General features: G+C 38.1%; 2 protein-coding genes, 1 long non-coding RNA gene and 1 pseudogene across 4 annotated transcripts; 1 reads left to right on the top strand and 3 right to left on the bottom strand.

Annotated features, from left to right (window-relative positions):
* Positions 1–186: 186 nt before the first annotated feature.
* Positions 187–1,942, top strand: LOC139194940 (uncharacterized). Its single transcript, XR_011579739.1, has 3 exons — positions 187–257; positions 1,038–1,097; positions 1,864–1,942. It is a non-coding gene; the product is annotated as an uncharacterized lncRNA (long non-coding RNA).
* Positions 1,943–2,311: 369 nt separating this feature from the next.
* On the bottom strand, positions 2,312–4,115 carry LOC103417831 (disease resistance protein RPV1-like). 2 transcript variants are annotated; one of them, XM_008355990.3, is made up of 3 exons: positions 3,603–4,115; positions 2,951–3,454; positions 2,312–2,864 (listed from the first exon to the last, which is right to left on the bottom strand). In XM_008355990.3, exons 1-3 carry the CDS (start codon positions 4,067–4,069, stop codon positions 2,795–2,797), a joined length of 1,041 nt encoding a protein of 346 aa, XP_008354212.1. In that variant the 5' UTR covers positions 4,070–4,115; the 3' UTR covers positions 2,312–2,794. The 2 variants fall into 2 exon arrangements, with proteins under 2 accessions (XP_008354212.1, XP_070676194.1); XM_070820093.1 differs by having other exon boundaries at positions 2,447–2,864; positions 3,657–4,105.
* A 6,987-nt stretch (positions 4,116–11,102) lies between these two features.
* On the bottom strand, positions 11,103–12,650 carry LOC139194934 (toll/interleukin-1 receptor-like protein). Its single transcript, XM_070820063.1, has 2 exons — positions 11,951–12,650; positions 11,103–11,429 (listed from the first exon to the last, which is right to left on the bottom strand). The coding sequence occupies exons 1-2, from the start codon at positions 12,439–12,441 to the stop codon at positions 11,201–11,203; spliced, it is 720 nt and encodes a 239-aa protein (XP_070676164.1). The 5' UTR covers positions 12,442–12,650; the 3' UTR covers positions 11,103–11,200.
* A 7,355-nt stretch (positions 12,651–20,005) lies between these two features.
* LOC103441060 (disease resistance protein RPV1-like) lies at positions 20,006–27,125 on the bottom strand (annotated as a pseudogene).
* Positions 27,126–27,949: the final 824 nt, after the last annotated feature.

The following is a 27,949-nucleotide window of genomic DNA, read 5'->3' as shown; positions in this document are numbered from 1 at the left end:
GCGAAACCAAGAAAATAACCTCCGGCGAGTCCGACGGCTTTCGAGGCCATTTCCAGCCAAACCACTGCGAGTTGGCCGGCGTGCAAGGTATCAATCTCTTCGTCTCGTCGAGTACTATAACTTGCCTTTTGGTTTCACTCAATTTCATTGAGTATTGAAGAAGTTATACTCATTTGAATCTTACCCAGTTTCCAACGACCTCCGAGGCTTTCGAGGAAATTTCCGGCCAAACCACAGCGAGTTAGATGTCGTGTGAGGTACCATTCTCTTTGTCTCTTCAAGGGATACAACTTTCGTTTTTTTCTCGCTTGATTTCGTTGAGTATTGACAAAGTTATGGCCGTTTAAAGTCGGGTAGTTTTCCGGCCGAATCTCCGGCCTTCTTCCTCAGCAACAAGGCCTTTCAGGCCATTAGAACCCCCGGGCCTAGCCCAGTAACCCAGCCCACACCCTTTTATTTTTAAGTTATTTTGTTTTAAAGACCCCAAAGGCCACGGGCCTTATTTAGAATGGCCTTGGGCCGGTTTTTGGTTAAGGGGCTCTAAGCCCAGCCCTTTAATAAGGCCTTAGGGCCTTTGTGAAGTGTTGTGAGGGCTGCCCTAGTGCAGCCTGTGTGTGTGCGCGCGTTTTAGGGTTTGTGTAATGTGTGAGTATGTGTGTGTTGTGTGTGAGTTTGGGCTTAAGCCCAGACCACCCTTTTTCACCCTAAAACCCTTTTAACCCAAAAACCCTAGGTTCTTAAAATCTATTAGGGCCTAACCCATCCAACCCAATTCCATTATTTTATTTAGTTCAAAACCCAATAGGTCCTAATCCTATTTAACCTAAACCCTAATCCGGATTTCAAGCCTAAAACCCGTTAGACCTAATTTGACCGTTGACCCTCGATCAACGTTGACTTTAGGGTTGACTTTTTGGGTTTTCGTCCGGGATCCTTCTTAAGGTAATTCGACGTTCTGAATCCATTTCCAATGTCCGTTTTCCAAAATTCAATTGCTATTATATAGTTTTATTAATTGTACCATTTAATGTGCTTAGGGGCAATTATTGTGACGTTTCCATCTTCGCTAGTGGCGCAGCTTTTGGCAACTAAGTACTGTGAGTGGACCCTTTCTAAAATTACATGATTTTATAGTAATTGCATAAATGATTAGCATGCCTACGAATTTATGATTTGATTTATGTGAAGCCTGATGATTTAAGATATTGATTATCGTCTCGTGTTTTGGTGAGGAATTAATTGTTAGCCTATTTTGAGCTATATTTTAATATATCGTATTTTCTATAAAAACCATGAACTGGTAGACTATATGATAGATGACGATAGGATGCTAGAACATGTTTTTGAACCCCTCTTTATAGTGTAGACGATGATCGGTAACCTATGCTATGAAGTGGTTATTTAAGAGAGACGTAACTATTTGTGCGTACCTAGTAGACACTATGCCGCCTGGGGCGAGGAACTGGTGTTGGCATTTAGGCCGGGAGAAATAATTCCTAGCTACGGGCTGAGGGACATGGAGCAGGTATTGGGCCGGGAGTTGGTAATCTCTGGCTACGGGCGCAGAGACCACGGAGCAGGCATTGGGCCGGGAGTTATATTTATTCGGTGATCTTACTAGCAGCACACCGCGCTTACGAGACGATTTATGATGCGTTTACTGTTTGATTTCCGCGATGTTATTCCGCGATATGGCTTTTGAGATATTTTTGGCATGCTAGGATTTTTATTAAATCCATCATTTATTATGCTAGTAGTTTTCATTATATAAACTTTGAGGGTTAGTATGTTGATAACTGTTTTATTATTATTATTATATATATAAACTTGGTCCACTCACCTTTGTTTTGTGCCCCCATTCAGGACTCAGAATCAAGGCACCTAATCCCGGCGTCAAGACACTTCCGCAGCAGCATATTTGAGTCCTCTCGATGTAGGACCCACTTCTTTATTCATTAAATTTTATCTTAATTCTTTTTAGTGATTAGGTTTAGTTGTATGCTCTGAGCACGTTCCTAAATTATTAACTCATTGTTTTTAAATTTATAACCCGTATTTATTTCTTATTCTTAGCTTTTGTATCAATTAATGGTTTTCGTCACCCTCGGGTGTCGGCCAGCACGTGTCTATCCTGGTATTTAAGGAATATCAGGGTCTGGGCGTGTCATGTACAAAGGTAAAATGGAGGGCGTGAGTAGTTATTACGAGTGTAGAATACCCCTGTCGTTGTCAAACTCCACTTCTAATAAATTCCAAAAGTTCTCAGGAAACTTAGATTTTAGCAGCCAAAGAGATTTAGACATTTGAGACATGTCAAATTTGCCATATTGTCATCATAATAGTGACCCTTATTGGCAATTTTTCTTTTTTCTGATACAGAAAGAAAAGAGTACAACCACACAACCCGTTACAAACTAAATCCCCTACCACACTCGCACTCATACAATCAAAGATGTAATAAGCACTTCATGCCGCAATCGTAATGGTACGATCATAAAATTGGGATTTGTCTACAGGACGAAGTTCGCCTCCCTAAAAACACGCTTTCAGGATATTCTATTGAATGGCCTAGCCAGTCAATGAATGTCCTTGATAACAGCATCTTATTGACATATACGGTTTTACAGAAATTTATTTATTCAAAAGCAATGAAACCCACAATATCCCTCAACGAAATTATTGAAAGTTGAAACTATTCCAAAGCTGTGATTTATTGTTCATCCATGTAGTTTAAACTTGCTGAAAAGCTCTGGTATTTGATTACAGTCGGCTGCAAGCTCCAATTCAAGATATGTTAAACGTCGAAGTCACGGCAGGCTCTCCAAGTGTGTTGTACAATTTTCTCAATAAGCTCGGCATCATTCCTGTGCAATATGGAAAATAGTATACTTGGATTGAAAAGGCCAAAATTAGAACTTAAAAATATTAACATTTTGTAGAGAAAAATTACTTGGAATGAATGCGATCAAATCCACTATAATTGGCGGCTCTAGTGAGAGCGTAGCGCCATCTCTTCACCTCTTCCACGTCGAAGCGAGAATTGTCATTGTATCGATAAAAAGCATCCCCAAAAGGACCGGTGATTTTACGAACTTCAGATGGAGATACTCCATAGAAAACGGGACACACTTTCTGAATTTTTCTGTCCACACATTCCAGGATTTCGACCAGTTCTCTCAAGCACCATGTGGATTGGGCATATCCTTTGGAAAAAATTACGATCGAAATACTTGATTTTTGAATATCGTTGAAGAGATTCGAAATCTCATCGCCTTTATTAAGCTCTCCAAGATCGCTGAAGGCGTGGATTGCTTTCTGATACAGAGCTTTGTGGAGATGGGCGACAAAACTGAGGCGAGTGTCTTCACCTCTAAAATTGATGAAAACATTGCTGAGTTGGAGCAATTTACTAAAAATATCTTGCACAATGTCCTCAATAAACTTGGCATCATCCCTGTGGAATTTGAAAAACAGTATTGCACAATCTCCATAAGCCGTAAAGCCATATATATTCTAGTAAAACACGTACACAAAATATTGTGATACCAACAGAATAAATACTATGAAAATCTCAAACAAAGAAAGTAGCTAAACAAAATTACATAGACTCTTGTGAATCCCAGCCAGATATACCGGCGGCTTTAGTTAGAGCGGACCTCCAGTTCTGCATCTCTTCGATGCTGGCGTTAGAACCGTGATCAGGTTGAAGACTTCCCGCGAGTTTACGAACATGAGACGGATCTACTTGGTAGAAAATGGGCACCACTATATGCTTCTCTGGATCCATATGATCTAGGATATGAACAAGTTGTTTTAAGCACCGCGTGGAAGAAGAAGCATAGTTTTTAGAAAAAACTACAATCGAGATCTTTGACACTTGGATAGTTGTCAAGAGATCCGGATCATCGCCATCAATGAAGGTTTTGATTGATTTCTGCTCCAGCGCTTTGTAAAGATGGCCGATAAAGATCTTGCGAGTGTCTTCGCTCCCGAAATTAATGAACACATCATAAATCCAACGACCACGGGAAGAAGAAGGAGGAGGAGGAGGAGTAGAAAAAGAGGCCATTAACAGGCACAATATCGATTTTGGACCCTAAACAAAGAACCGCTGGATACTGGTCCGATCTCTGCATGAAATATTAATAAAATGGAAGTCCGGCCAGGTCAACAATGGGTTAATTACACATACACCCCTTCAAGTTTTTTTGTGTTTTCACAAAACCCTCTCAGGTTTTGAACATATCACAAACACCCCGATTTACCAATCATCGACTCTGTCTTCTCTGTGCTCTTCTTCGATCTTTCTGTGGATAAATACTGTTATTTGTGATACTTCATTTCAAATTCTGTCATGTGTCATGTTATCACACAAGTGGAATTTAATCTCTACTGTACTACACTATAATTTCTCCTGTCAGTGTCTTCTCCGCTTTCTTGAATTTCTTTATCAAATCCATTTAAAATTCATTCATCAAAATCAATTGAGGAAAGCCTCTTCCAAGTAACTTTTTAACATCAATCAAAATCTCATCATTTATCTTCTCCTGCATAAACAAGCACAACTTATTCACACCACCATTAGGTACCTTAAGAACTCTATAGAAAACCCGTTGTCGGTTTAGTGTTGGATTCAGAGACAAATCGAAGAAGATAGCGGAGAAGCCATTTTATTCAACTTAGGAGATTGGTAATCAAGGTGTTTGGCCATTTCAAAATTATTTTATGTTAACGTCAGCATAAAATTAAGGGAGTTTTAACAAAACACTCCCGTTACTATTTATTTTTAACGAAAAACCACATTTTTACTTTTAATTGACACTATTCATTATACCTTTAAAAAGGGCTTTTTGTTAAAAGATAAGTTTTTTTGAACTTTTCGTTAGTTTTCCATAAAATTAATGGAACCCTAATAAAATGGGTTTTGTGAAATAATTTTAAAACGTCAAAGGGTGTTAGTGATATGTTCAAAAATTGAGGGGGTTTTGTGAACATACAAGAAACCTCATGCGTGCATGTGTAATTAACCCGCCAAACAATATATTTAAAAAATAAAACATCAGTTGAAATTTGATACCCAAAAAAAAAAAAAAAGGATATACCCAAAACGAAAGAGAAATGCTTTATGTGTGTTCTCATGTCTTCTTCCAGTAATGTAATCGGAAATTCAATGGCAACGAAGTAACGCGTTTTTCATTCTTCATTTTTAATAAATTTTTTCTTCACAAAAAGAAGAAAAACAGAAAAAACAAAAGGCTTTATTTATTAAATTGTCAAGGTCAAGTTGCGCAGCCGATTCTTATTGTTTGTTGCCCAACTTGTGAACCAATTAATATATTTTATGAAACCCATGCATAATTGTTTGGAAGTTTCAATTAAATTCAATCTATACTAAAAGTCAAAATCAACTGAAACATTGTTTATAAACACAGTGTTCTTCCTGTTTTACCTTTGCTCATTTTGTGTTATTACAAGTCTGCCACATTCCTTTTGACACGTGAGATCGCACTCCCCTTCCTCCTCACTTCTTCCTTCCTATTCGACTACCTTTCCAGTGAAAACCTTCTGCTCAAAGGGCATACGAAAACAGCTGCCCTCTCTTACCTTGGATGAAGACGAAGGAAGACGCCACCCACCACCCACCACCCACCACCCATCCTTCTGCTCCTCCTCCACTCCAACCTTCGGCGGAATTCCCCCATGTGTCCTCGATTCCAAGGTCCGTTCTCATCTCTCTCAACATTTTGTTTTTTGCTTTAATAGTTCATCATTTTCTTCTTTTCGTGTGTCCGATTGTAGATTTCCGCTTTTTCTTGGGGAAATTGACACGCTTTTCACAACATCATCTCCCTAGAACCTATGAGCTTGGTTCGAGTTTGAATTTTCCGACATGAATCAGACAATTCTGGCAACGTCCAACATCAAGGTTGGTCTCAAACCATTGTCCATCACCTCAGGTACCTTCTAGATCTCTTTCATGTCCAAATATGCATCAAATTTGTGATTTAATATAATTGGGTTGTAGTCAAATTTTGATGAATTTTTTTAATTTTACGTTTGAAGTTCTGGGTTTTGGAGTCGTTCCCGTTGTAGCTATATCAGTACCCTTGGATTGTTAGTTGTTTATGTCGGTTGATGTGAAGCCTTCCATTTGAATTTTGATTCGATATATTTCTTGGTCAAGTAACCAATCGCCTTTGTTGGTCTCTCTCGATGATCATGTACTCTGTAATGTCCTCATTGTATATGCAATGTGTGTGTTCATTGCATTGTTTGATCCATAATAATATTGAAATTTGGGTATCTTTGAAATGCCCTGGAAAATCTCTCCACTTCTGGGGCACCCACCTAAACAATTGAGTACAAGTAGTTAGTTTTCCTTTCATATTTCTCCATTGTGCTTTGATCCAAAATTTGTTTTGGGACAAGCAAAATTATTTCTATTTAGTTTTTGTTTCATTTATTTCATCCTTTGTAGTTGAGAAAGAGTTCTCCTCAATTTTCAATTAATTCCATTTGTAAACATGACATCACTGAACAATAAAAAATTTACAATCAACATATGAACGACTGACAATTGATACATATAACCAACTAACAGCATGCTCAGGGCCAACTAATGCATATTACCAAGCAGCATGCTCAGGGCCAAGGCTTCTGCTATTATTACTATTATATTATTATTTTAATTATGATAGAGAGTGTTATTTTGTGATGACTTTGGTTACTGACTTATTATATGTAAAGAATAAGCATTCAAAAAATAAGGTAACTTCTTGGAATAAGCTTTCTGTTCAGTCTGAGGGGACCTTCAGTGTTGCATTGGCCAATTCTCATATGCTTGAAATTTTTCGATTTTCAATTGACAGTAATATTAGCATATCTTAAGTCAAATGTGTAAATAATAGAAACTAAAATGGATACATACATTGATATGGCAGATGTTTTTAAGTTATATGAATACAAGGAGAGTGCTGACTCTTTCGAACAAGTCTGATCTGGCTTTTTCATATGATATTGTTGAAATGATTGTGGACCAAGGTTAGGATTTGGACTCCATTTATCTTTGATTGTGTTGTACTTGAGTTTGCAATAAACATAAATATATTCAAAACTTCATTACTTTATTATAATATACAGATTAGTGATTTCAATTTTGCTTGTTGGTATGAACACGTTTTGATTAGTATTTCTAACATTAATTATTTCATGTTTCTAGATGTGAGAAATCATCCAGTTTTGATATAATTCGTTTAACTGCTAGAAGTGACTTATAATACAATAGCTGTTTCTTCACAACTCATTTTAGCATTCATTTCCTTGTTTGCCAAATCAAAAGGAGTTTTTAAGAAGTAGAATTTAGAGTGCCTTACTGTTCAATATGATTTGAGATATTATAGTGATTTGAATACTATTCACACCTCATTAAGAAAATAGTAAGGCACTCTAAATAGATATTGAACAGTAAGAAAATAGATATTGAGTGCCTCACTCTAAATAGATATTTGAATACTATTCACACCTCATTAACACCTCATTAAGAAAATAGTAAGGCACTCTAAATTCTAGCATTAAGAAAATAGATATTGAAAAGTAAGGCACTCTAAATAGTAATATCAGTTTTTAAATAGCATTCATTTCATTGTTTGCCAAATCAATAGCTATTTCTTCACACCTCATTAAGAAAATAGTAATATCAGTTGTTAAATAAACCCTTTTGTTCAATTTGAATATCTGCATATTTGATTTTGGCATTGTATAAATTAAGAAAATAGTAATATTAGTTTTTAAATAAACCCTTTATTCAACTTGAATATCTGCATATTTTGGCATTGTATAAATAGGATTTTTAATTTTAGTCTTGAGTAGGACTTTAATTGATAGTGCATTATGGAAGGAAATGTAGATTGAAGTTGTCTGCTTACTGTGTGAAAACCATGTTAACTTTTCAACATTTGAAGCACTATACTTTAGGAAAACACCAAGTTTATGACAATGGCAATAAATTAAAACATGCAAGTCTATCAATACCAACATGATTGCAGATATAGTCATTAGTAATGCTTTTATAGTTTTCTTTTATGTTGAGAAAATTAGGATTCCTTTTAAAAGACTTTATTGCTCATATGGTAAGGGAGTACTTACAGGAACTACAGCAGAGCTGGCAGCTTCGCTTTCTTTATCAGTCACTAGAAGAATAGTGGAAGCGGATGAATTAATGAGGGCTGGCTTATAGATGGATAGCTTCCTAATATGTATGACTACCATGTTTACCGTTTCTATTGATTCTTCATTAATCCATTCATGGTAAATTAATTTGAAATTTCATTCATCTCCTACGACCTATTGATTTGTCCATTTCACTGTTCAAGTTTGTCGAGAATTTGCTCAAAAAGCATACTGTCTGTTGATGCACAAAATCAGCGAGGACTTTGGTACAACAGAAAGTGTCAGGTTTTGTGACCTTCGCTTGGTTGCTTCGATCACTAGTGAAGATAAGTACGTAAATGAATAGAGACAGGGAAGCAAACACAAGATGTACGTGGTTCACCCAGATCGGCTACGTCCATGGAGTAGAGGAGTTCTCATTAATTGTGAAGGGTTTACACAAATACATAGGTTCAAGCTCTCCTTTTGTGAGTTCTAGTGAATAGTTTAGTACAAAATGACATTAGAGATTATTGTGGGAGAATGATCCCTATTTATAGAAGAGAGTTTCTAGTTTTGTTATAACATTGACACGTGTCGTGTTGTGATTGGCTTATGATGTTGACACATGTCGTGCTGTGATTGGCTTCTGATGTCGACACGTGTCGCATTGTGATTGGCCTCCTGGTTGAAGGGAAGCTCTTCTGGGTCCTTGACGGTATAACGTTGACCGGTGCTCAGTAGTTTCGGGATTGGTCAAGTATGGTACAAACAGTGCTCCCTTAAGCTCCCGAGTGAGGGAAGCTCCTCGGTTGGGGACTTGCAAGATCCAAGTCGCTAAGTAATCACGAAACTTCTAAGTACCGAGGTGTGGTATCATTTTCACTTGCCTTATCTGTCTCATATGTAGATGTGGCATCTTCTCTGGAAGTACTTTTCCTCCATCCAGGGGTGGTATCTTTAACTGATGAAGATGCACAAGGTAATGTATCAATTTCACTTGAAGCTTACTTGTAGTTTCGGGCTTGCCAAATGTTGATGCACAAAATCAGCGAGGACTTTGGTACAACAGAAAGTGTCAGGTTTTGTGACCTTCGCTTGGTTGCTTCGATCACTAGTGAAGATAAGTACGTAAATGAATTGAGACAGGGAAGCAAACACAAGATGTACGTGGTTCACCCAGATCGGCTACGTCCACGGAGTAGAGGAGTTCTCATTAATTGTGAAGGGTTTACACAAATACATAGGTTCAAGCTCTCCTTTTGTGAGTTCTAGTGAATAGTTTAGTACAAAATGACATTAGAGATTATTGTATGAGAATGATCCCTATTTATAGAAGAGGGTTTCTAGTTTTGTTATAACATTGACACGTGTCGTGTTGTGATTGGCTTATGATGTTGACACGTGTCGTGCTGTGATTGGCTTCTGATGTCGACACGTGTCGCATTGTGATTGGCCTCCTGGTTGAAGGGAAGCTCTTCTGGGTCCTTGACGGTATAACGTTGACCGGTACTCGGTAGTTTCGGGATTGGTCAAGTATAGTACAAACACCGTCAGTGTGATTTGAGTTGGTAAATAGTATCATCTCTTTGTAAATAACACTTTAAAATAGTCTCTCTCAGTGTAAACATATTATATGTAAAATAATATGACCTTAAACGGTGTTAAAACCTGCGGCATCGCGCGGGGCTTAATTGCTAGTGGAGACTAGAAGGCTGATTTTAATAACACCCCATTATTTGTTGAACACTGATCCCTGCTGAAAACATCCACCTAACTTATCTGAACTTACCCTCACACCCTCGAGAAATTTTTCATTGTAACCAAAACACGAGTGGTACATCACGTGTTTTTATATAAGTGGTGGGAAATTGCATTTTTTAAGTTATTAACTTTTTAACACACATATCTCATCATTTGTATAGTGACACGTGATGTACCATTTCGTATATGGGTCACATTGAAAAATCTCTCCACACCCTCTCCACATATACCAAATTTTCTACCCTAAACAATAACTATTCTAATTTTCATTAAAAAAAGGACAAAACATTAATGTTTCAAAATCATGTAAGTACTAAATGCAAAGTCTACACGTTTCAAATCAAATGACTTCGGTACCATGTCAAACAATTGTATTAGTTTGGGAAATCTTCAATGGGCTACATCGTATGAGTTGATTCAGAATTGTACATTGATTAAAAAAATTACGACAAACTATTGATTTATTAGCTAATGTCCAAAAGTATGATCCACTTACAAGTTTACTAAATCAAAACTTTATGACACATAATAATATATAAATTCTAATGTTACATTTAGTAAAGATCTATGATATGTCACATTTATGACACATAATAATATGTATGATCTGCTGACAAGTTTATTAGAGAAATAACCTTTGAATGATCAAAAGAGACTGTTCTGTGTAACAGTATAAACCCTACAGAGGCAATTACAAACTGTGAAATCATCCGCCAAAACAAAAATACACACGCACTTGGTGATACATGTCCCATTTGAAATATGTTAAACGGTGAAGCCGATTCATTTGTGCAGGCAGGCTCCAATATGTTGTACAATGTCCTCAATAAGCTTGGCATCGTCCCTGCGGAATATGAAAAACAGTATTGGTACGAGAATGTGTGTGTGTATATATATATATATACTGACACCAAATCAAATTAAACTAAATGTTGTGAAGGGCTCAACCCCTTAATAGGAAATTAAAAAAAATTAAGAACCTAATTAAGCAAAAATTACTCGTAATTTTGTTGATCCCAGCGATGTGGAGGTAACTTGGTGGCTTTAGTTAGAGCGGACATCCAGATCTGCAACTCTTCCTTCTCCACCCTAGGATCGCTATCGTGTTTAGTAAAAGCTTCCGGTTTACAAACTTTAGATCGATCAACTCGGTAGAAAACGGGCACCACTATCTGATTTTGTTTATCCTTGCATTCGAGGATCTGAACGAGTTCTTTTAAGCACCATTTGGAAGAAGCGTAGTCTTCAGAAAATACAACAATCGAAACTCGCGACTCTTTGATAGAATTCAGGAGATCCGAAATGCTGTTGCCTTTTCTAACTCTTCACCATCCATGAAGGTGTTGATTACTTTTAGATACAGAGCTTTGTAGAGATGGACGACAAAACTCTTGCGAGTGTCTGTACCTCTAAAGTTGAGAAATACATCATATTTCCGACGACTGCCATACGATGAGAAGCAGATCAATTTATCAAAAACACTTTGTACGATTTCCTCGATCACGTCGGCTTCATTCCTGTGGATGTGAAATTTGAAAAACAGTACTGCATTATTTCCTCAAGTAGTATATACGGTCTCTCTCTATTGAGGGATCTCTTAGGTAACTTCACTGGCTATATGTTGTAATATTACATCATTCATGATCCTTTTTATTTTTATTTTTTCTTTTTAAAATGGGGGGACAACAGGTGGCAAGCCACGGTTATCCACATCTTCCGTTGGCCGGAAGACTCACAGAGGCATTTCAGCCTCCCGTTGGCCACAAGTCAGGCTCCTCACCAGCTCGTGGTTTACACATTAATAATCGTTTTTGCTACAAATTAGATTAATTAGACCCCATTCATGTTCTTCCAGCAAATTATAAAGTGACCACTATGAAGTTCTCCCCGTACCTTCAACCCCATTAATCTTTTTTTTTTAGAGGTTGATTTTTTATAAAAATGATCATTGTGTAGGCCTGAATGGTATATAAATGGTTTGAATCATTAAATTTAACATATACATATAATAGGATGTGAAAATTTTAATTAAAATTACCTATAATATGGGAGATACCAGCCAAAATAATTGCTGGCACTAGTTAGAGCGGATCTCCATCTCGGCACCTCTTCCTCGTCGACGCGATTGCACTCGTATTTCTGAAAAGCTTCCGCAAAAGCTCCGGTGGCTCTACGAACATCAGACGGATCTACTCTATAGAAAACGGGCAACAACTTCTGGTTATTTTTATCCACGCAGTTCAGCATTTGGACCAGTTCTTCGAGGCGACATCTGGAATCAGCGTATCCTTTAGAAAAAACTACAATAAAAAGCCTCGAATGTTGGACGGCGTCTGGGAGCTCCTCCGAAGGGCAGTCGTCTCTGCAAATACCTTCAGCATCCACGGGTGTACTGATTGATTTCTGATTGAAAGCTCTGATCAGATGGCTGACAAAATCCCTGCCGGTGTCTTGGTGTCCGAAACTGACGAAGACATCATATTTCCAACGACGGACGTCAGATACTGAAGAAGAAGAAGAAACAGCCATTTATGTAAGAACTGCAATACTCGATTGTTGGAGCTAGGAGTTCAACGATTACTGGAAAACTGTACCCCGAACTGAAACAATTGTTGACCGGAAAATATGGTCCGATCGATAGGGAGATGAGTGGCCTCGATCAAAACATGCTTTCTCTCAGGCGGAGGAAAAAAATGTAGCCAAAGAAAGTTAATGAGACAGTGACGATGATAATGCGCGTTTTTCTATTAAAAATATGAAAGTTGTTCGATGATACTTTCCATTGTATTTCTTCGATTGAGGTAGAAAGAAAGTGCAAGAAAGAGTAGGGTCCACAATTTTAGACAGGACAATGCGACTTTAAAAGGACAAAAAATAAATTTGTTTAATTTGGGCATAAGCCATTTAACATAGTTAATAAGAGTTTATGTTTCGATGGTAACGATCCTACTATGAAATCTTTGATACATATGCTATTAGCTACAAAACCTGTTTACTCAATAAAAATACACATCGTAATTATTTAACGACTAAAAATTTTTTTTTTAATTAAAAAATAAATCCAGTGCAGGATTTATAGTGGTGGCATCGACACTACAATAATAGGGCTTCTCACCCAGTGCACTCCATCCTTCCACACCAACCCTCCAAAAAAAAAAAAAAACCCATTGCAGGATAAAAATGTAGCCTAACAAAGTCAATGAGTCGATGACGAGAATAATGTGTGTGCTTTTTTTTTCTTTTCGCGCTAATCATAGCCCCATTTAGATTTATAGCTGTATAAAATATTATTTTTAAATAAAAAATATCAGGTCATATTCATATACCATTTCTAATTGAAAGAGGCTAAACATAGTTAGTTTAATAATTTATTAGTTTTAAGTTTTCAGTTGAATTTGAATCAATTAATTTAACTCAACTCCTTCGGCCAGAAAAATGGTTTGATGAGCTCCACAGATTATAGTCCAACCATTAGTTCGAGATTGATTTTTGAACAAAGCAGACTATTTTTTAGCTTTTGGACATCTAGCCCTCTTCATTGGAGATGGACCTAGGAAGCCAACAATGTTTGAACTCACACCGTGGTACAAGGATAACACTCAACTATACTATTGTAGTAAAATGCCACTTACATGAGCGTTTTTCCTATTAAAAATATGAAAGTTGTTGGATGATATACCTTTTATTGTATTTTTGTTCGGATGTATCCTTCATTGTTTTTGCTCGAATTTAGGTAGAAAGTGCCAAGAAAGAGTGGAGGTAACAATTTTAGACAGATTCGATAATCCAACTTGAAAAAGACAAAAAATAAATTTGTTTGAGTTGGGCGTAATCGTGTTGACCCATTTAACATGGTTAATAAGAGTTTGTGTTTCCATCCGACCCACCTAATTCGAAAGTGACGTACCCTTCAGCATGCTTACACAATTGCGTAACTAGAGAACTCATGTGCAAGTCATTTAAGTCAACGCCTTTTGATTGTGTTCATGTCAAGAAGTTTTTTTGTGTGGCCGGCACACTAATCGGTACACCAAAAATTATGATTACAATTCGTCATATTTTCTATTAAAAATATGAAAGTTATTGGATGATGTACCTGTTATTGTATTTTTGTTCGGATGTAGCTTTCATTGTTTATATTTGAATTTGGGTAGAAAGTGCTAAGAAAGAGTAGAGGTAGCAATTTTCCATAGATTCGATGATCCGACTTGAAAAGGACAAAAAATAAATTTTTGTTTTAGTTGGGCATAATCGTGTTGACCCATTTAACATGGTTAATTAAAGTTTGTGTTTCCATCCAACCCACCTAATGCGAAAGTGATGTACTATTTAGCATGCTTACACAATCGCGTAATTAGGTAACTCGTGTGCAAGTCATTTAAGTTCAATGTGAAATGATAAGTTTGATTTTTTTTCTTTCATGTAAACTTTGTATTCTTATGAGTAACTAAGGGTTGTGTTCATGTCAAGAAGTTTTTTCGTGTGGCCGGCACACTACTCAAGTATACCAAGAATTAATGATACAATTCGTTATAATTTTTTTTTTCAAGCTTCTAACCAATTATATTTTTAAACTCGGTGTACCAAGCCGTATGCCAAGCATACTGAAAAATATCTCGTTTATGTCAACACGAAGAGTATCTGAGACATCTGGAAGAGTGATTAAGGGTACTTGGTATTGGTGTCTTGTGGCTGCAAAGTTACTACAGCTCTACAAAGTGCTTAGGACATTTGAAAACAATGCAGAAACACGTCCTCCATATTCTAAATTCATATGGATTGGGCAACTAAAAACTTAACTATTCTACTTAATCTTGTTCTGATGGGCAACATAAATGTGTTGCTTGCAACTGAATTCTTCAATTTCAGCACATCGAGCTATTTCTCTTGTTCTAATGTTGAATTAACATTACAACAAGCTCCTCTCCACCTTTGTCAATGTTAGATTGGATGACTCAAATTATCTAAATTGGAACTTCCAAATACAACAAGCTCCTCTCCACCTTCACTGGGGTTCAGAGTGTTGTGCGGAAGCGCTAATTTGAAACCAATAAACTAAAACGGAAAAAATATGACAAAACAAACAATTCAAACTGACACAAAAGATTTATACTGGTTCGGTGTAAGCCTACATCCAGTTCGAGGACATCGAGGAAGTTCCACTAATAAACAAAATGAGATTATGTATCTTGAGGCTTTTGCAATCGCTTAGTTCAACGTAACAAGCCCCTAAAGATTTCTAATTGACGAAGGTAGTTCTTCAATTGCAGGCCCAACTAAATAAAGCTCTGATAGCTTCTCCATAAGATCTGAAATATCTGGAAACTTCTCAAGGTTTGAGCAACCAGAAAGATTAAGCGTTTGAAGATATCCCATATGAATGTTGCTCGGCAGGCTCTTGAGTTCTCAACAGCCTCTTAGGTCCAAAATAGTAAGGCCTGTGAGTTTATTAATTGACAAATGCAGTTCTTTAATTGCAGTCTCATCTGAATCAAGCTCTGATAGCTTCTCCATAACATTTGAAATATTTGGAAACTTCTCAAGCATTGAGCAACCAGAAAGATTAAGGGTTTGAAGAGATCATATAAATACTGCTCAGTAGGCTCTTGAGTTCTCGACGGCCTCTTAGATCCAAAACAGTAACGCCCGTGAGTATATTAATTGACGAAGGCAGTTCTTTAATTGCAGTCCCAACTAAATAAAGATTTGATAGCTTCTCTGTAACATCTAAAATATCAGGAAACTTCTCAAGGTTTGAGCAACCAGAAAGATTAAGGGTTTGAAGAAATCCCATATGAATGTTACTCGGTAGGCTCTTGAGTTCTCAACAGCCTCTTAGGTCCAATATAGTAAGGCATGTGAGTTTATTAATTGACGAAGGCAGTTCTTTAATTGCAATCTTATATAAATGAAGCTCTGATAGCTTCTCTATAACATCTGAAATATCTGGAAACTTCTCAAGCATTGAGCAACCAAAAATATTAAGGGTTTGAAAAGATCTCATATGAATGCTGCTCGACAGGATCTTGAGTTCTCGACAGCCTCTTAGATCCAAAACAGTAAGGCCTATGAGTATATTAATTGACGAAGGCAATTCTTTAATTGCATTCCTATCTAAATAAAGCCCTGATACCTTCTCCATAACTTCTGAACAATTTGGAAACTTCTCAAGCATTGAGCAACCAGAAAGATAGGTGTGACAACCCATCCTTGAAATTATGTTTTTATTTATTTTAATCGAGGGAATCGAAGAAAATGCCCCTAGAGGCCAGGACTTTGATTTCAGTTAATCATCGTCTAGAGAAACGTATGATTTTTTTTTAGCGTAATTGGGTAGTACTCGACGATACGAACGCGTGGGCATAAGCGGATTTGAATTTGGAGCAACAACGGGGATATTGTGGAATTCAAATGTAAGGGTATTTTGGTAAGTTCACAAATGGAGATATTTCTCCACTTTGGACACCACATGACTGACACGTGGCACCCTATTTCTGGTGCCCTTTTCTTTTCCCCTTTGTGATCTCTCCCTCGAGAACTTTCTCGTGTCTTCTCTCTCATCTCTGTCAACTCTCTCTCTCTGCCAGTTCAACAAAAAACGTCACCACCTACTGCCTTCTTTGGCGAGCTTCGCCATAGCACCACCATAACTTTCTCATCTCCAACTCTCTTTGGTGAGCTTCGCCATAGCACCACCGTAATTTGGAAGCAACCTAGGAAAAATTTCCCAGATTTCTAGAAAACAAGACTCGTGGCCATTTGACCATTTTCAGACCAATTTGCCGGCCAATTATGATCTTCGTTGGGCCTCCTAAGGGTATGACTCTCTTCTCTAGATTTCTAACTTCATTATGGATTTTCAATCATCAAGTTTGGTTAAGAATTGAATTAGAAACTAGCTATGAAAGTTGGGAAGAAATTTCCAAAATTCTGGAAAGTTTGGCCGTGACCATCGGGCCACTTTTAGGTCGTTTCCCCGTTCAACTCAGGCCACGATTGGACCCCGAAGTAGTATAAACCTTTTCCCCACATTCCTAGTTTCTAGTTGGCTTTTGAATCATTGAATTTGGTTTAAGTATTGAGTTAGAAATTAGCCTTGGAAGTTAGGATGAAAATAAGCAAAATTATGACCTTCGCGAGGAAGACGATTACTGGTGTACTCGCGACACGTGGGATGCCGGCGCCTTTAATTTAAAAAAAATAATAATAATCCTCCCTTCCCACTCTCACATTCTCTCTCACTCTTTTGCTCTCTTATGCTCTCCTTTAATTTTAAAAACAAAAAAAATATTCACACACCCTTTGTGCATGGCTATATTCTAGTAAATTTTAAATAAAAGTGTAGTAATTAAAAAATTGAAAAGAAATAACCGCTTCTTACTGAGAAGTTAATGACTTTTTATGTTGAATTTATTCTAAATATAAAATTAAGCCAATTTAAAAAAAAAACAATAAAGTATCCAAAAAAAAAACCAAATGCAAAAGAAAAAGGCTAGTAATAAAATAAGGGTAGATCTATTCACACATATTTTTTTCCCTCTCACATATTCTTATTAATTTTTTCATTTGATCTTCTTCAAATTATTTGATTCGACTGCCAAAAATAAATAAAAAAATGTGTGAAAGAAAAAGATAAGTATCTGGATAACACTATCCTAAAATAATTCTTCAACGTATTGGAAAATTCAAATACGAATTGGACTAGCCCGGTTTTAAATTTTTAAAAGGCCCATCAGAATGAGTCCAAATAGGCCCACGGCCCGCAAACATTATTATTATTATTTTTTTTTTTTCCGTCAAAAGAAAATCCCATTTCATGAGTTTAGTTTGTATGGGTGAAGCCATCGTGATTTGAATTCAGCAGCATAAGCTGCTCATGGCGGTATTGATCCAAATTACTCGTATTTTCGCGAATCCCAGCGGATAAATTGGCGGCTCTGGTTAGCGCGGACCTCCAGCTCTCCACCTCTTTCATTTCGGCATTCGATTCGCGTTCGTTTTGAGGAAAAAGCTTCTGCAAAACTTATCTTGAGCTTACGAACTTCAGATGGATCAACTTGGTAGAAAATCGGCACCACTGTCTGCTTCTTTGCGTCCATGCACGCCAGGATTTTGACCAGTTCTTTCAAGCACCCCGTCGAATAAGCGTAGTTCTGGGAGAAAACCACGATCGAAAGCCTCGACGATTCGCTTATGATTGAGCTGCTAACTCAACTGAACTACAATTGGATCACCGGAAAATGGTCTGACCGACACGAAGTCAATGAGCCAATGCAAATTAGATCATTACGTAAAGTACACTAATCTGGTTTTGAAACTCAGCAAATCTTAAATGACCCTTTCCTTTTATTTATTATTAATTTTTACGGTAGAGCAACGTTGGTGGTTTAGGTAATTAGTTATTAAAGAAGAGGAAAATCTGTAAGGATTGAATTCACAACAAATCCATAAGGATCGAATTGGCATCAAAGTGTATATGCATTATTATTTTTCGTCACTGTAGTAAAGCGCCAACTGCAAATCTCATGAGTATAATTTGTATGAATATGTTTTTTTTAGTATAAATGATATTCTATACCATCTATACTTTTCCTTTTTGTTAAAGAACCCTCGATTGTGCGAGGTGAAATTTTATTGAAATAAAAAGGCAAATACACCTAGTGTAACCAAACAAACAAAAAAATGATATTCTACACTACGCGATATCGTTCAACTATGTTGAATCTTCATCTGCATACCCAACCCAATAACTTCTTTGTAAATCGGAAATATATTCCGATCTCGCTATTCATATGAAAAATGAGTTAGAGTGATTGGAAATATCCTCGAGGTAAGTGTCAGCTTCTCACATATGTGTCATGTCTAATAGCATCGTTTGGCTTCTAAACTACTGTCACATTATTAATGGTACTACTCTGAAATCTTTCATATGTATGACGAGGATAATGCGCGTTTTCTATTAAAAATATGAGAGTTGTATGATGTACCTTTTATTGTATTTTTGTTCGGATGTACCTTTCATTGTTTTTGTTTGAATTTGGGTGTGCCAAGAAAGAGTAGAGGTAACAATTTTAGACAGATTCGATAATCCGACTTGAAAAGGACAAAAAATAAGTTTGTTTGGGTTGGGCATAATCGTGCTGACCCATTTATCGTGGTTAATAAGAGTTTGTGTTCCCATCCAACCCACCTAATTTGAAAGTGACGTACATTTTAGCACGCTTACACAATTGTGTAACTAGATAACTCGTGTGTAATTATTTAAGTTGAACGTGAAATGATAGTTTAACCTTTTTCTTTCATGTAAACTTTGTATTCTTAGTAGTAGCTAATAGTGACGCCTTTGGGTTGTATTCATGTCGAGAAGTTTTTTCGTGCGGCCGGCAAATTATTTGGTACACCAAGAATTAATGATACAATTCATTATAATTTTTTTTTTTAAGTTTCCAACCAATTATTATTAAATTTGGTGTACTGAGCCGTATGTCAAGCACACTAAAAAATCTATTGTTTATGTCAACACGAACCAGAAACGTCCGGAAGAGCAATTAAGGGTACTTGGTATTTATGTCTTGTGGCTGCAAAGTTATTACAGCTCTACAAAGTGATATTCTAAGTTCGTATGGAACAGAATTGAGCAATTAAAAACTTAATTATTCTAATTAATCTTGTTTTCATGATAGCACACTTCATTTTACTTCTCGCACACCCCTTGATAATTTCTGTCCGTTGATCTTCTTCAATTCATCCGATCCGACAGTCGAAAATTAAAAGAATGTGTGAGAAGTAAAATAGGATGTGTGGATATCACACCCCTTGAATTTTTCAATTTCAGCACATCGAGCCATTTCTCTTGTTCTAATTTTGAATTAACATTACAACAAGCTCATCTCAACCTCTGTCAATGTCAAATTGGACGACTCACATTATCTGAATTGGCACTTCCAAATACAACAAGCTCGGGGTTCAATGTGTTGTGCGGGAAACACTAACTTGAAACCAATAAACTAATACGGAAAAATATGACAAAACAAACAATTAAAATGACACAAAGATTTATACTGGTTCGGCGTAAACCTACATCCAGTTCGGGGACAGCAAGGAAGTTTCACTAATAAACAAAAGGAAAAGGAGATTACAAAGAGTACTCTCAAACTCAAACCCAAAATACACCCAGATACACTCACAAATAGAAGAGGGAAAAAACGAATTACAAACAAAATATTTGTTTCTCTACAACTACAACAATCGCTAATTGGTTTCACTCTTACAGAACCTTAAACGCAGCAGCTCCCCATTTTACTTCTCTCTTCCATTGGGTGTCGGCTCTTCTCTTTCCTTTACACTAGTGCAGCTGCTTGTATTCACATTTCCCACCGTCTCATCCAAATTCGACACAATGCGAGGCTTTAAATACGAGCACTAAAGAGACCTAGCATGGGATCCGCATATGCCAACTAAAGAGCCACAACAGTTTGGTTTTAGGTCCGCGTAGAAAGTGTTGAGACCCAACAGGACTGAGCCATCAAATCCAACACAGAGGGATTGTTCTCTTCAGTTTTCCTTTGCCCCATCAGGAAGTACCAATCTTTTAGAATACAAATCCTCTGCGTCAGAGGTATCACTTCCATTTTGTTCACCCTCGTTATAGCAACACCCTTCACGGTTCCTCTCAGAATGTGCAACTCTTACCATTGATTTGCCAAAAGCACGAAGTTCGGCTTCAGAATTCTCATGATGATAGTGTTGTTCTTGAAAGTGGAATTGATCCGGCTGTATCATGCTTCAATAACGCACCACCTCAAATTTGGGATAAAAGGGACCACACGGGCTTACAATTAGCTTCCTCTCACAATTGGCATAAAAGAGATTATGCACCTCCTCACAGTTGGCATAAAAGAGACGAACTCCACTCCTTCTGACGCGATGCTGCTGAACTGGTGCCCCAGAATCACATAATCTGACTCAAGTAACCTGCCTCTTGTGATGCTCAAATCAAGCAAATCAAAGCAGAAACCGCGCTCGCCATGCATGCTCTCCTTTGAAGGTACAAAAACACAGAGCAGATAGATCAGATGCATAATGTGCATACTTGAACTTAGTAACACCGCACACAGCGAATCCTAAAATCTTATGATCCAAGACTGGTGGTAGATGCACAGTTACGGAAGATCTGCTACACTGATGGCTGAACCAATCTGAAAGTTTACTTCCAGGAAGATACATAAACAAGGAAAGAGGTTGCGGATTACCCTGCAGAATGAAAACAAAGGTAAACTGGACTTGCATTAGATATGTTTCATACTTTTGCACGTAGAGAGAGAGAGAGAGAGACCTGATGAGCTTCCACAACATCTTCAAATAGATTTTGCACCAGCTGGAAGCAGTTTGAAAATGTCAAGTAAAGATTCTTCGGAAAAAACTTGCTTGGTCTTGAAACAGATACCAAAGCCGTGCAATCATGGGCATCTATGAACCTTATAGTTGATGAAATCTCTGGTATTGATTTCAGTCCCTTGCAACCTTCCAATTTGAGACTTGTTAACCAATGAAGCCAATTCATTTCCGCAGGCAAGCTCTCAAAATTGTTTCTGCAGAGTTCTAATGTACTCAATAATGATAAATGAGCAATACCCAATAATTCCAACACCTCAAACTTTGGGCAACCAGAAAGACTAAGATAGTGAAGGGCCTTGAGATCACAAATGCTGCTTGGGAGACTTGAGTTTTCTAAAATCTCTTACGTTCAACGTAACAAGACCTGGAAGATTTCTAATTGAAGAAGGCAGTTCTTTAATTGCAGTCCCATCTAAATATAACTTTGATAGCTTCTCCATAACATCTGAAATGTCTGGAAACTTCTCAAAGTTTTGAGCAACCAGAAAGATTAAGGGTTTGAAGAGATCCCATATGAATGCTGCTCGGCAGGCTCTTGAGTTCTTGACACCCAGATAGGTCCAAAACAGTAAGGCCCGTGAGTTTATTAATTGACGAAGGCAGTTCTTGAATGGCAGTCCCATCTAAATATAACCTTGATAGCTTCTCCACAACATCTGAAATATCTGGAAACTTCTCAAGCATTGAGCAACCCGAAAGAATAAGGGTTCGAAGAGATCCCATATGAATGCTACTCGGCAGGCTCTTGAGTTCTTGACACCCAGATAGGTTCAAAACAGTAAGGCCCGTGAGTTTAGTAATTGACGAAGGCAGTTCTTTAATGGCAGTCCCATCTAAATATAACTCTGATAGATTCTCCATAACATCTGAAATATCTGGAAACTTCTCAAGCATTGAGCAACCCGAAAGAATAAGGGTTTGAAGAGATCCCATATGAATGCTGCTCGGCAGGCTCTTGAGTTCTTGACACCAAGATAGGTTCAAATCAGTAAGGCCCGTGAGTTTATTAATTGATGAAGGCAGTTCTTTAATGGCAGTCCCATCTAAATATAACTCTGATAGATTCTCCATAGCATCTGAAATCTCTGGAAACTTCTCAAGGTTTGAGCAACCAGAAAGATTAAGGGTTTGAAGAGATCCGATATGAATACTGCTCTGCAGGCTCTTGAGTTCTTGACAGCCTCTTAGGTTCAAAATAGTAAGGCCCGTGAGTTTATTAATTGATGAATGCAGTTCTTTAATAGCAGTCCCATCTAAATGAAGCTCTGATAGCTTCTCCATAACATCTGAAATATCTGGAAACTTCTCAAGCATTGAGCAGCCCGAAAGAATAATGGTTTGAAGAGATCCTACATGAATGCTGCTCGGCAGGCTCTTGAGTTCTCGACAGCCTCTTAGGTTCAAAACAGTAAGGCCCGTGAGTTTATTAATTGACGAATGCAGTTCTTTAATGGCAGTCCCACCTAAATAAAGCTTTGATAGCTTCCCCATAACATCTGAAATATCTGGAAACTTCTCAAAGTTTGAGCAACCAAAAAGTTTAAGGGTTTGAAGAGATCCCATATGAATGCTGCTCGGCAGGCTCTTGAGTTCTCGACACCGAGATAGGTCCAAAACAGTGAGGCCTGTGAGTTTATTAATTGACGAAGGCAGTTCTTTAATTGCAGTCTCGTCTAAATAAAGCTCTGATAGCTTCTCCATAACACCTGAAATATCTGGAAACTGCTCCAGGTTTGAGCAACCAGAAAGATTAAGGGTTTGAAGAGATCCCATATGAATGCTGCTTGGCATGCTCTTGAGTTCTCGACAGCCTCTTAGGACCAAAATAGTAAGGCTCGTGAGTTTATTAATTGACGAAGGCAGTTCTTTAATTGCAGTCTCGTCTAAATAAAGCTCTGATAGCTTCTCCATAACACCCGAAATATCTGGAAACTGCTCCAGGTTTGAGCAACCAGAAAGATTAAGGGTTTGAAGAGATCCCATATGAATGCTGCTCGGCAGGCTCTTGAGTTCTCGACACCGAGATAGGTCCAAAACAGTGAGGCCTGTGAGTTTATTAATTGACGAAGGCAGTTCTTTAATTGCAGTCTCGTTTAAATAAAGCTCTGATAGCTTCTCCATAACACCTGAAATATCTGGAAACTGCTCCAGGTTTGAGCAACCAGAAAGATTAAGGGTTTGAAGAGATCCCATATGAATGCTGCTCGGCAGGCTCTTGAGTTCTCGACACCGAGATAGGTCCAAAACAGTGAGGCCTGTGAGTTTATTAATTGACGAAGGCAGTTCTTTAATTGCAGTCTTGTCTAAATATAACCTTGATAGTTTCTTCATAACATCTGAAATATCTGGAAACTTCTCAAGCATTGAGCAACCTGAAAGATTAAGAGTTTGAAGAGATCCCATATGAATGCTGCTCGGCAGGCTCTTCAGTTCTTCACAGCGTCTTAGGTCCAAGAGAGTAAGGCCCGTGAGTTTATTAATTGAAGAAGGCAGTTCTTCAATTGCAGTCCCAACTAAATAAAGCTCTGACAGCTCCTCCATAACTTCCGAAATCTCAGGAAACTTCTCAAGGTTTGAGCAACCAGAAAGATTAAGGGTTTGAAGAGATCCCATATGATTGATGCCCGGAAGGCTCTTAAGATTTTCACAGCCTCTTAGGTCCAAAAAAGTAAGGCCCGTGAGTTTATTAATTGACGAAGGCAGTTCTTTAATGGCAGTGCTATCTAAATATAACTTTGATAGATTCCCCATAACATCTGAAATATCTGGAAACTTCTCAATGTTTGAGCAACCAGAAAGTTTAAGGGTTTGAAGAGATCCCATATGAATGCTGCTCGGCAGGCTCTTGAGTTCTCGACACTGAGATAGGTCCAAAACAGTGAGGCCTGTGAGTTTATTAATTGAAGAAGGCAGTTCTTTAATTGCAGTCCCAACTAAATAAAGCTCTGACAGCTCCTCCATAACTTCCGAAATCTCAGGAAACTTCTCAAGGTTTGAGCAACCAGAAAGATCAAGGGTTTGAAGAGATCCCATACGAATGATGCCCGGAAGGCTCTTAAGATTTTCACAGTCTCCTAGATTCAATATAGCAAGGTTTTTCAGAGCTGAAATGGATGGGTCAACCTCATATAACTCTGTACAACCTTTGAGATTTAGTTCCTTAAGACTTGTAGCCTTTGTGAAGTCGGGGGTTTTCTTAAGGCTTTCACAATAACTTAAATTGATGAATTTCAACTTTTCCAGAGGCTGTTAAAAAGTACAGGAAAACATGCACAACACATCTCAGAACCTAAACATTGAAAATAAATATATTTACGTAAATGAAAAATCGTACCTCAGCTCCTGTCCAAAGTTGTTCGATGCGACTATTGCTCATGTCAAGGTTTACAAGATTCTTGAACTGGAAGTTGGATGGCCAAGACTTGAGGGGGCAACCACGCCAGATGAGACACCTCAACTGAGAACTTTGGAACTTTAAGTCCGCAATCCAGTGTTTTATGAAGCAATCATGTGGAGCTCGATTGTCAAATGAATCCCCGAATGCAAGCTCATCTTCTGCTTCAGTTGAAGTTTGACTGTCAAATGAATCCTCGGATACAAACCCATATTCGTCAAAGTAACCATCACGTATCATGAGCAGTCTTAGTTTTGTCATACTAACAAATGCTTCAGTATTTGAGCATCTCTCTTTAAAGATTGCTGAATCCAGGATTATGCCTTCAATTGCTTCTGTAGCCTGGATAAACCAACAATGTAAATTAAAGTGAAGGAAAACACAAAGAACCTTATTGAATATTATAAACAATGCATGTTTGCTATAAAATAGATTTTCGTCGAAAGCTGAAGCTTTCTACGAAACATTGCATAAGAGAAAGATATCTCACTGTTTTTTGAGTCAGCACATGACGAACATCTTCATAACTCCACAACCTACTTCTTCTCCCAGGCTCTTTGATACATTCTTGGCGAACGATTTCCCGACCCATTTCCTCTAGTAAATCATGCATCACCAGTTCCCCCCACTTTGACACAGATATGAGAGCTCGGTCGATTAGAACTCTTATTCCACGATGGGGATATAAGCCACAACTGTCCAGACTTTTTTTTGCACTGTCTATATCCATTCCTTTCAAGAAACATGCAATATCTAGAAAGATGTCCTTGTCTGACTCATCTAGTCCATCAAAGCTCGTTTTAAGCACATTATGAATTCCCTTTTGCGGGATTTTCCTTATTTTTTCCAACTCATCTTCCCACTCGGGCACAGTTTTGTTATCAAGAAAAGCTCCCAACACTTTGAGTGCTAAAGGCAGACCTTGAGCATATTGTACGACATCCCTTGAGAGCTGATCATAAACTCTGGTGGGTTGGTTTGTTCTGAAGGCATACTGCTTGAAGAGTTTAAGAGCTTCTGGCTCACTTAAGTTCTCGGGCTTATATACAGCACCAGCTCCACTTAATAATTGTTTATCTCTAGTTGTTATAATGACCCGACTTCCACCACCAAATGAATGCTGCTTTCCAAGTAAGGCTTCGATTTGGGATAATTCATCAACGTCATCAAGAACAATGAAAACTTTTTTCCTTTGTAGCCTTTGTAGCCTTTCCAACGTGCCTAAACTCTGCACCTTTTCCTGCTTCAAGATTCTAGAAAGAAGCATTTCTTGCATATGTACTGCACCATTCTTCGAGAAAGCAGCAAGCTTCAAATTGACATGCGATTCCATCATAAACAGCGCGAGCGATGGTGGTTTTGCCTATACCTCCCATACCCCATATTCCAACAGTGAAAACATCATCCACCCCAGGACGTAATAGTGAATTCACTGCATCTATGTGGTAATCCATTCCAACCAAGCCATTATCTTTGCTTGGCGAGACTTGGATATATCTCTTATATATGTCATCCACAATTTCCTCAATAAGCTTGGCATCATCCCTGTGTAATACGAAAAACAGCACCGAATTAAACTAAATGCTATAAAAATCTCAATTCATAAGTAATTAAGAATATAATCGAACAGTAATTACTCGTATTTTCGCGAATCCCAGCCGGATAAATTGGCAGCTCTGGTTACCGCGGACCTCCAGCTCTCCACCTCTTCCATGTCGGCGTTCGATTCGCGTTCGTGTTGAGCAAAAGCTTCTGCAAAAATTTTCTTTTGCTTACGAACTTCAGATGGATCAACTTCGTAGAAAATCGGCACCACTATCTGCTTCTTTGCGTCCATGCACGCCAGGATTTTGACCAGTTCTTTCAAGCACCACGTCGAAGAAGCGTAGTTCTGGGAGAAAACCACGATCGAAATCCTCGACTCTTCGATAGCTGAGAGGAGCTGCAAAAGATCGTCGCCTTTTCTGATCTCTTCGGCGTCGATGAAGGTGATTAATTTCTGATCCAGAGCTCTGTAGAGATGGCCGACGAAGATCTTGCGAGTGTCTACGCCTCTGAAATTCAGGAAGACGTTGTATTTCAATGAGGAAGAGGAAGGAGCAGCCATTGACATCTGACAGGGACAATATCCACAGCAGATGGTCAGCTACCGACTCGCCTAATGCAACGTAAAAGCTGAAATGGCCGATTGAGCGTCAGCTTTTGGAGTTGGGAGTTAAACGATTGGCTGGAAAAATTGTACCCAAAGATATGATTCTGTTTGGCTCACCGGTGCGGCGATGTTGGGTTCGTGGAGGATGATGGAGCATTCGTGTCCTGCACTTTTTGGGCTGTCTTTTGGTTTATCTCGTGCATCTGTTGGAGGTTCTGTGTTGGGAGGTTTTTTGCTTGACCTTATCTTCTTCTGGATCCCTGCGGCCGTTCATCCGTTTGGCTCAGCAGTGCGGCGATGGGGACGACGACTTCAACAGTTTCTCTGCTGCTAGGGTTTTCTTCTTCTTTGAGCTTTGTTTCTGTTTGGGCCTAATCTCTGTTTTTGGGGGCTTGTTTCGTTTCCGTTGTGATTTTTTTGTTTGTTTTAATGAAATATTAAAACAACAAAAAAAAAATGTAATTTTAAGAAAACTAAATTTTTTAAGTTAAATTTATAAATTAAGTTGTAGTTATAGATGGCTAGTATTTGCCTACACATTTTGTGTATTTGAACACATTTTTTTTTAGAAAATGAGAAGGAGAAAGAGGAAGAGAGAGAGAGAACGTGGAGGAGTGGGAGGTTTTTTTTTTTTTGGTTTTTTTTATATAAATATTAGAGGTATTTTAACATCATTCGTAGGTGAAACTTCAATAAAAAAAAGTAAAATTTGGACTTGTGAAATTACATTATTGACCATCATTTTTTTTTTGTGATAGAAGACTAATTTGTAATATCCCACTTCGCCCAGGAGAGTGATTCTTAAATGTATATTCTCATCCCTACCTAGCATGAGACCTTTTGGGAGCTCACTGGCTTCGAGTTCCGTATGAACTCTGAAATTAAGCGAGAAGGAGGCTAGAGCACTCCCAGGATGGGTGACCCACTGGGAAGTTGCTCGTGAGTTTCCAAAAACAAAATCGTGAGGGAATGGTAAGCCCAAAGCGGACAATATCATGCTACGGTGGTGGAACGGGTCCGTGAAGTGGTGGACCCGGGCCGGGATGTGACAAATGGTTTCAGAGCCAATCTCTGGCCGGAAGTGTGTCAACGAG

This window comes from Malus domestica, chromosome 01, assembly GCF_042453785.1.
Source record: "Malus domestica chromosome 01, GDT2T_hap1".
NCBI classification, from domain to species: Eukaryota; Viridiplantae; Streptophyta; class Magnoliopsida; order Rosales; family Rosaceae; genus Malus; species Malus domestica.
The sequence above is the reverse complement of the archived record's forward strand: the minus strand, read 5'-3'. Positions and strand labels throughout refer to the sequence as shown.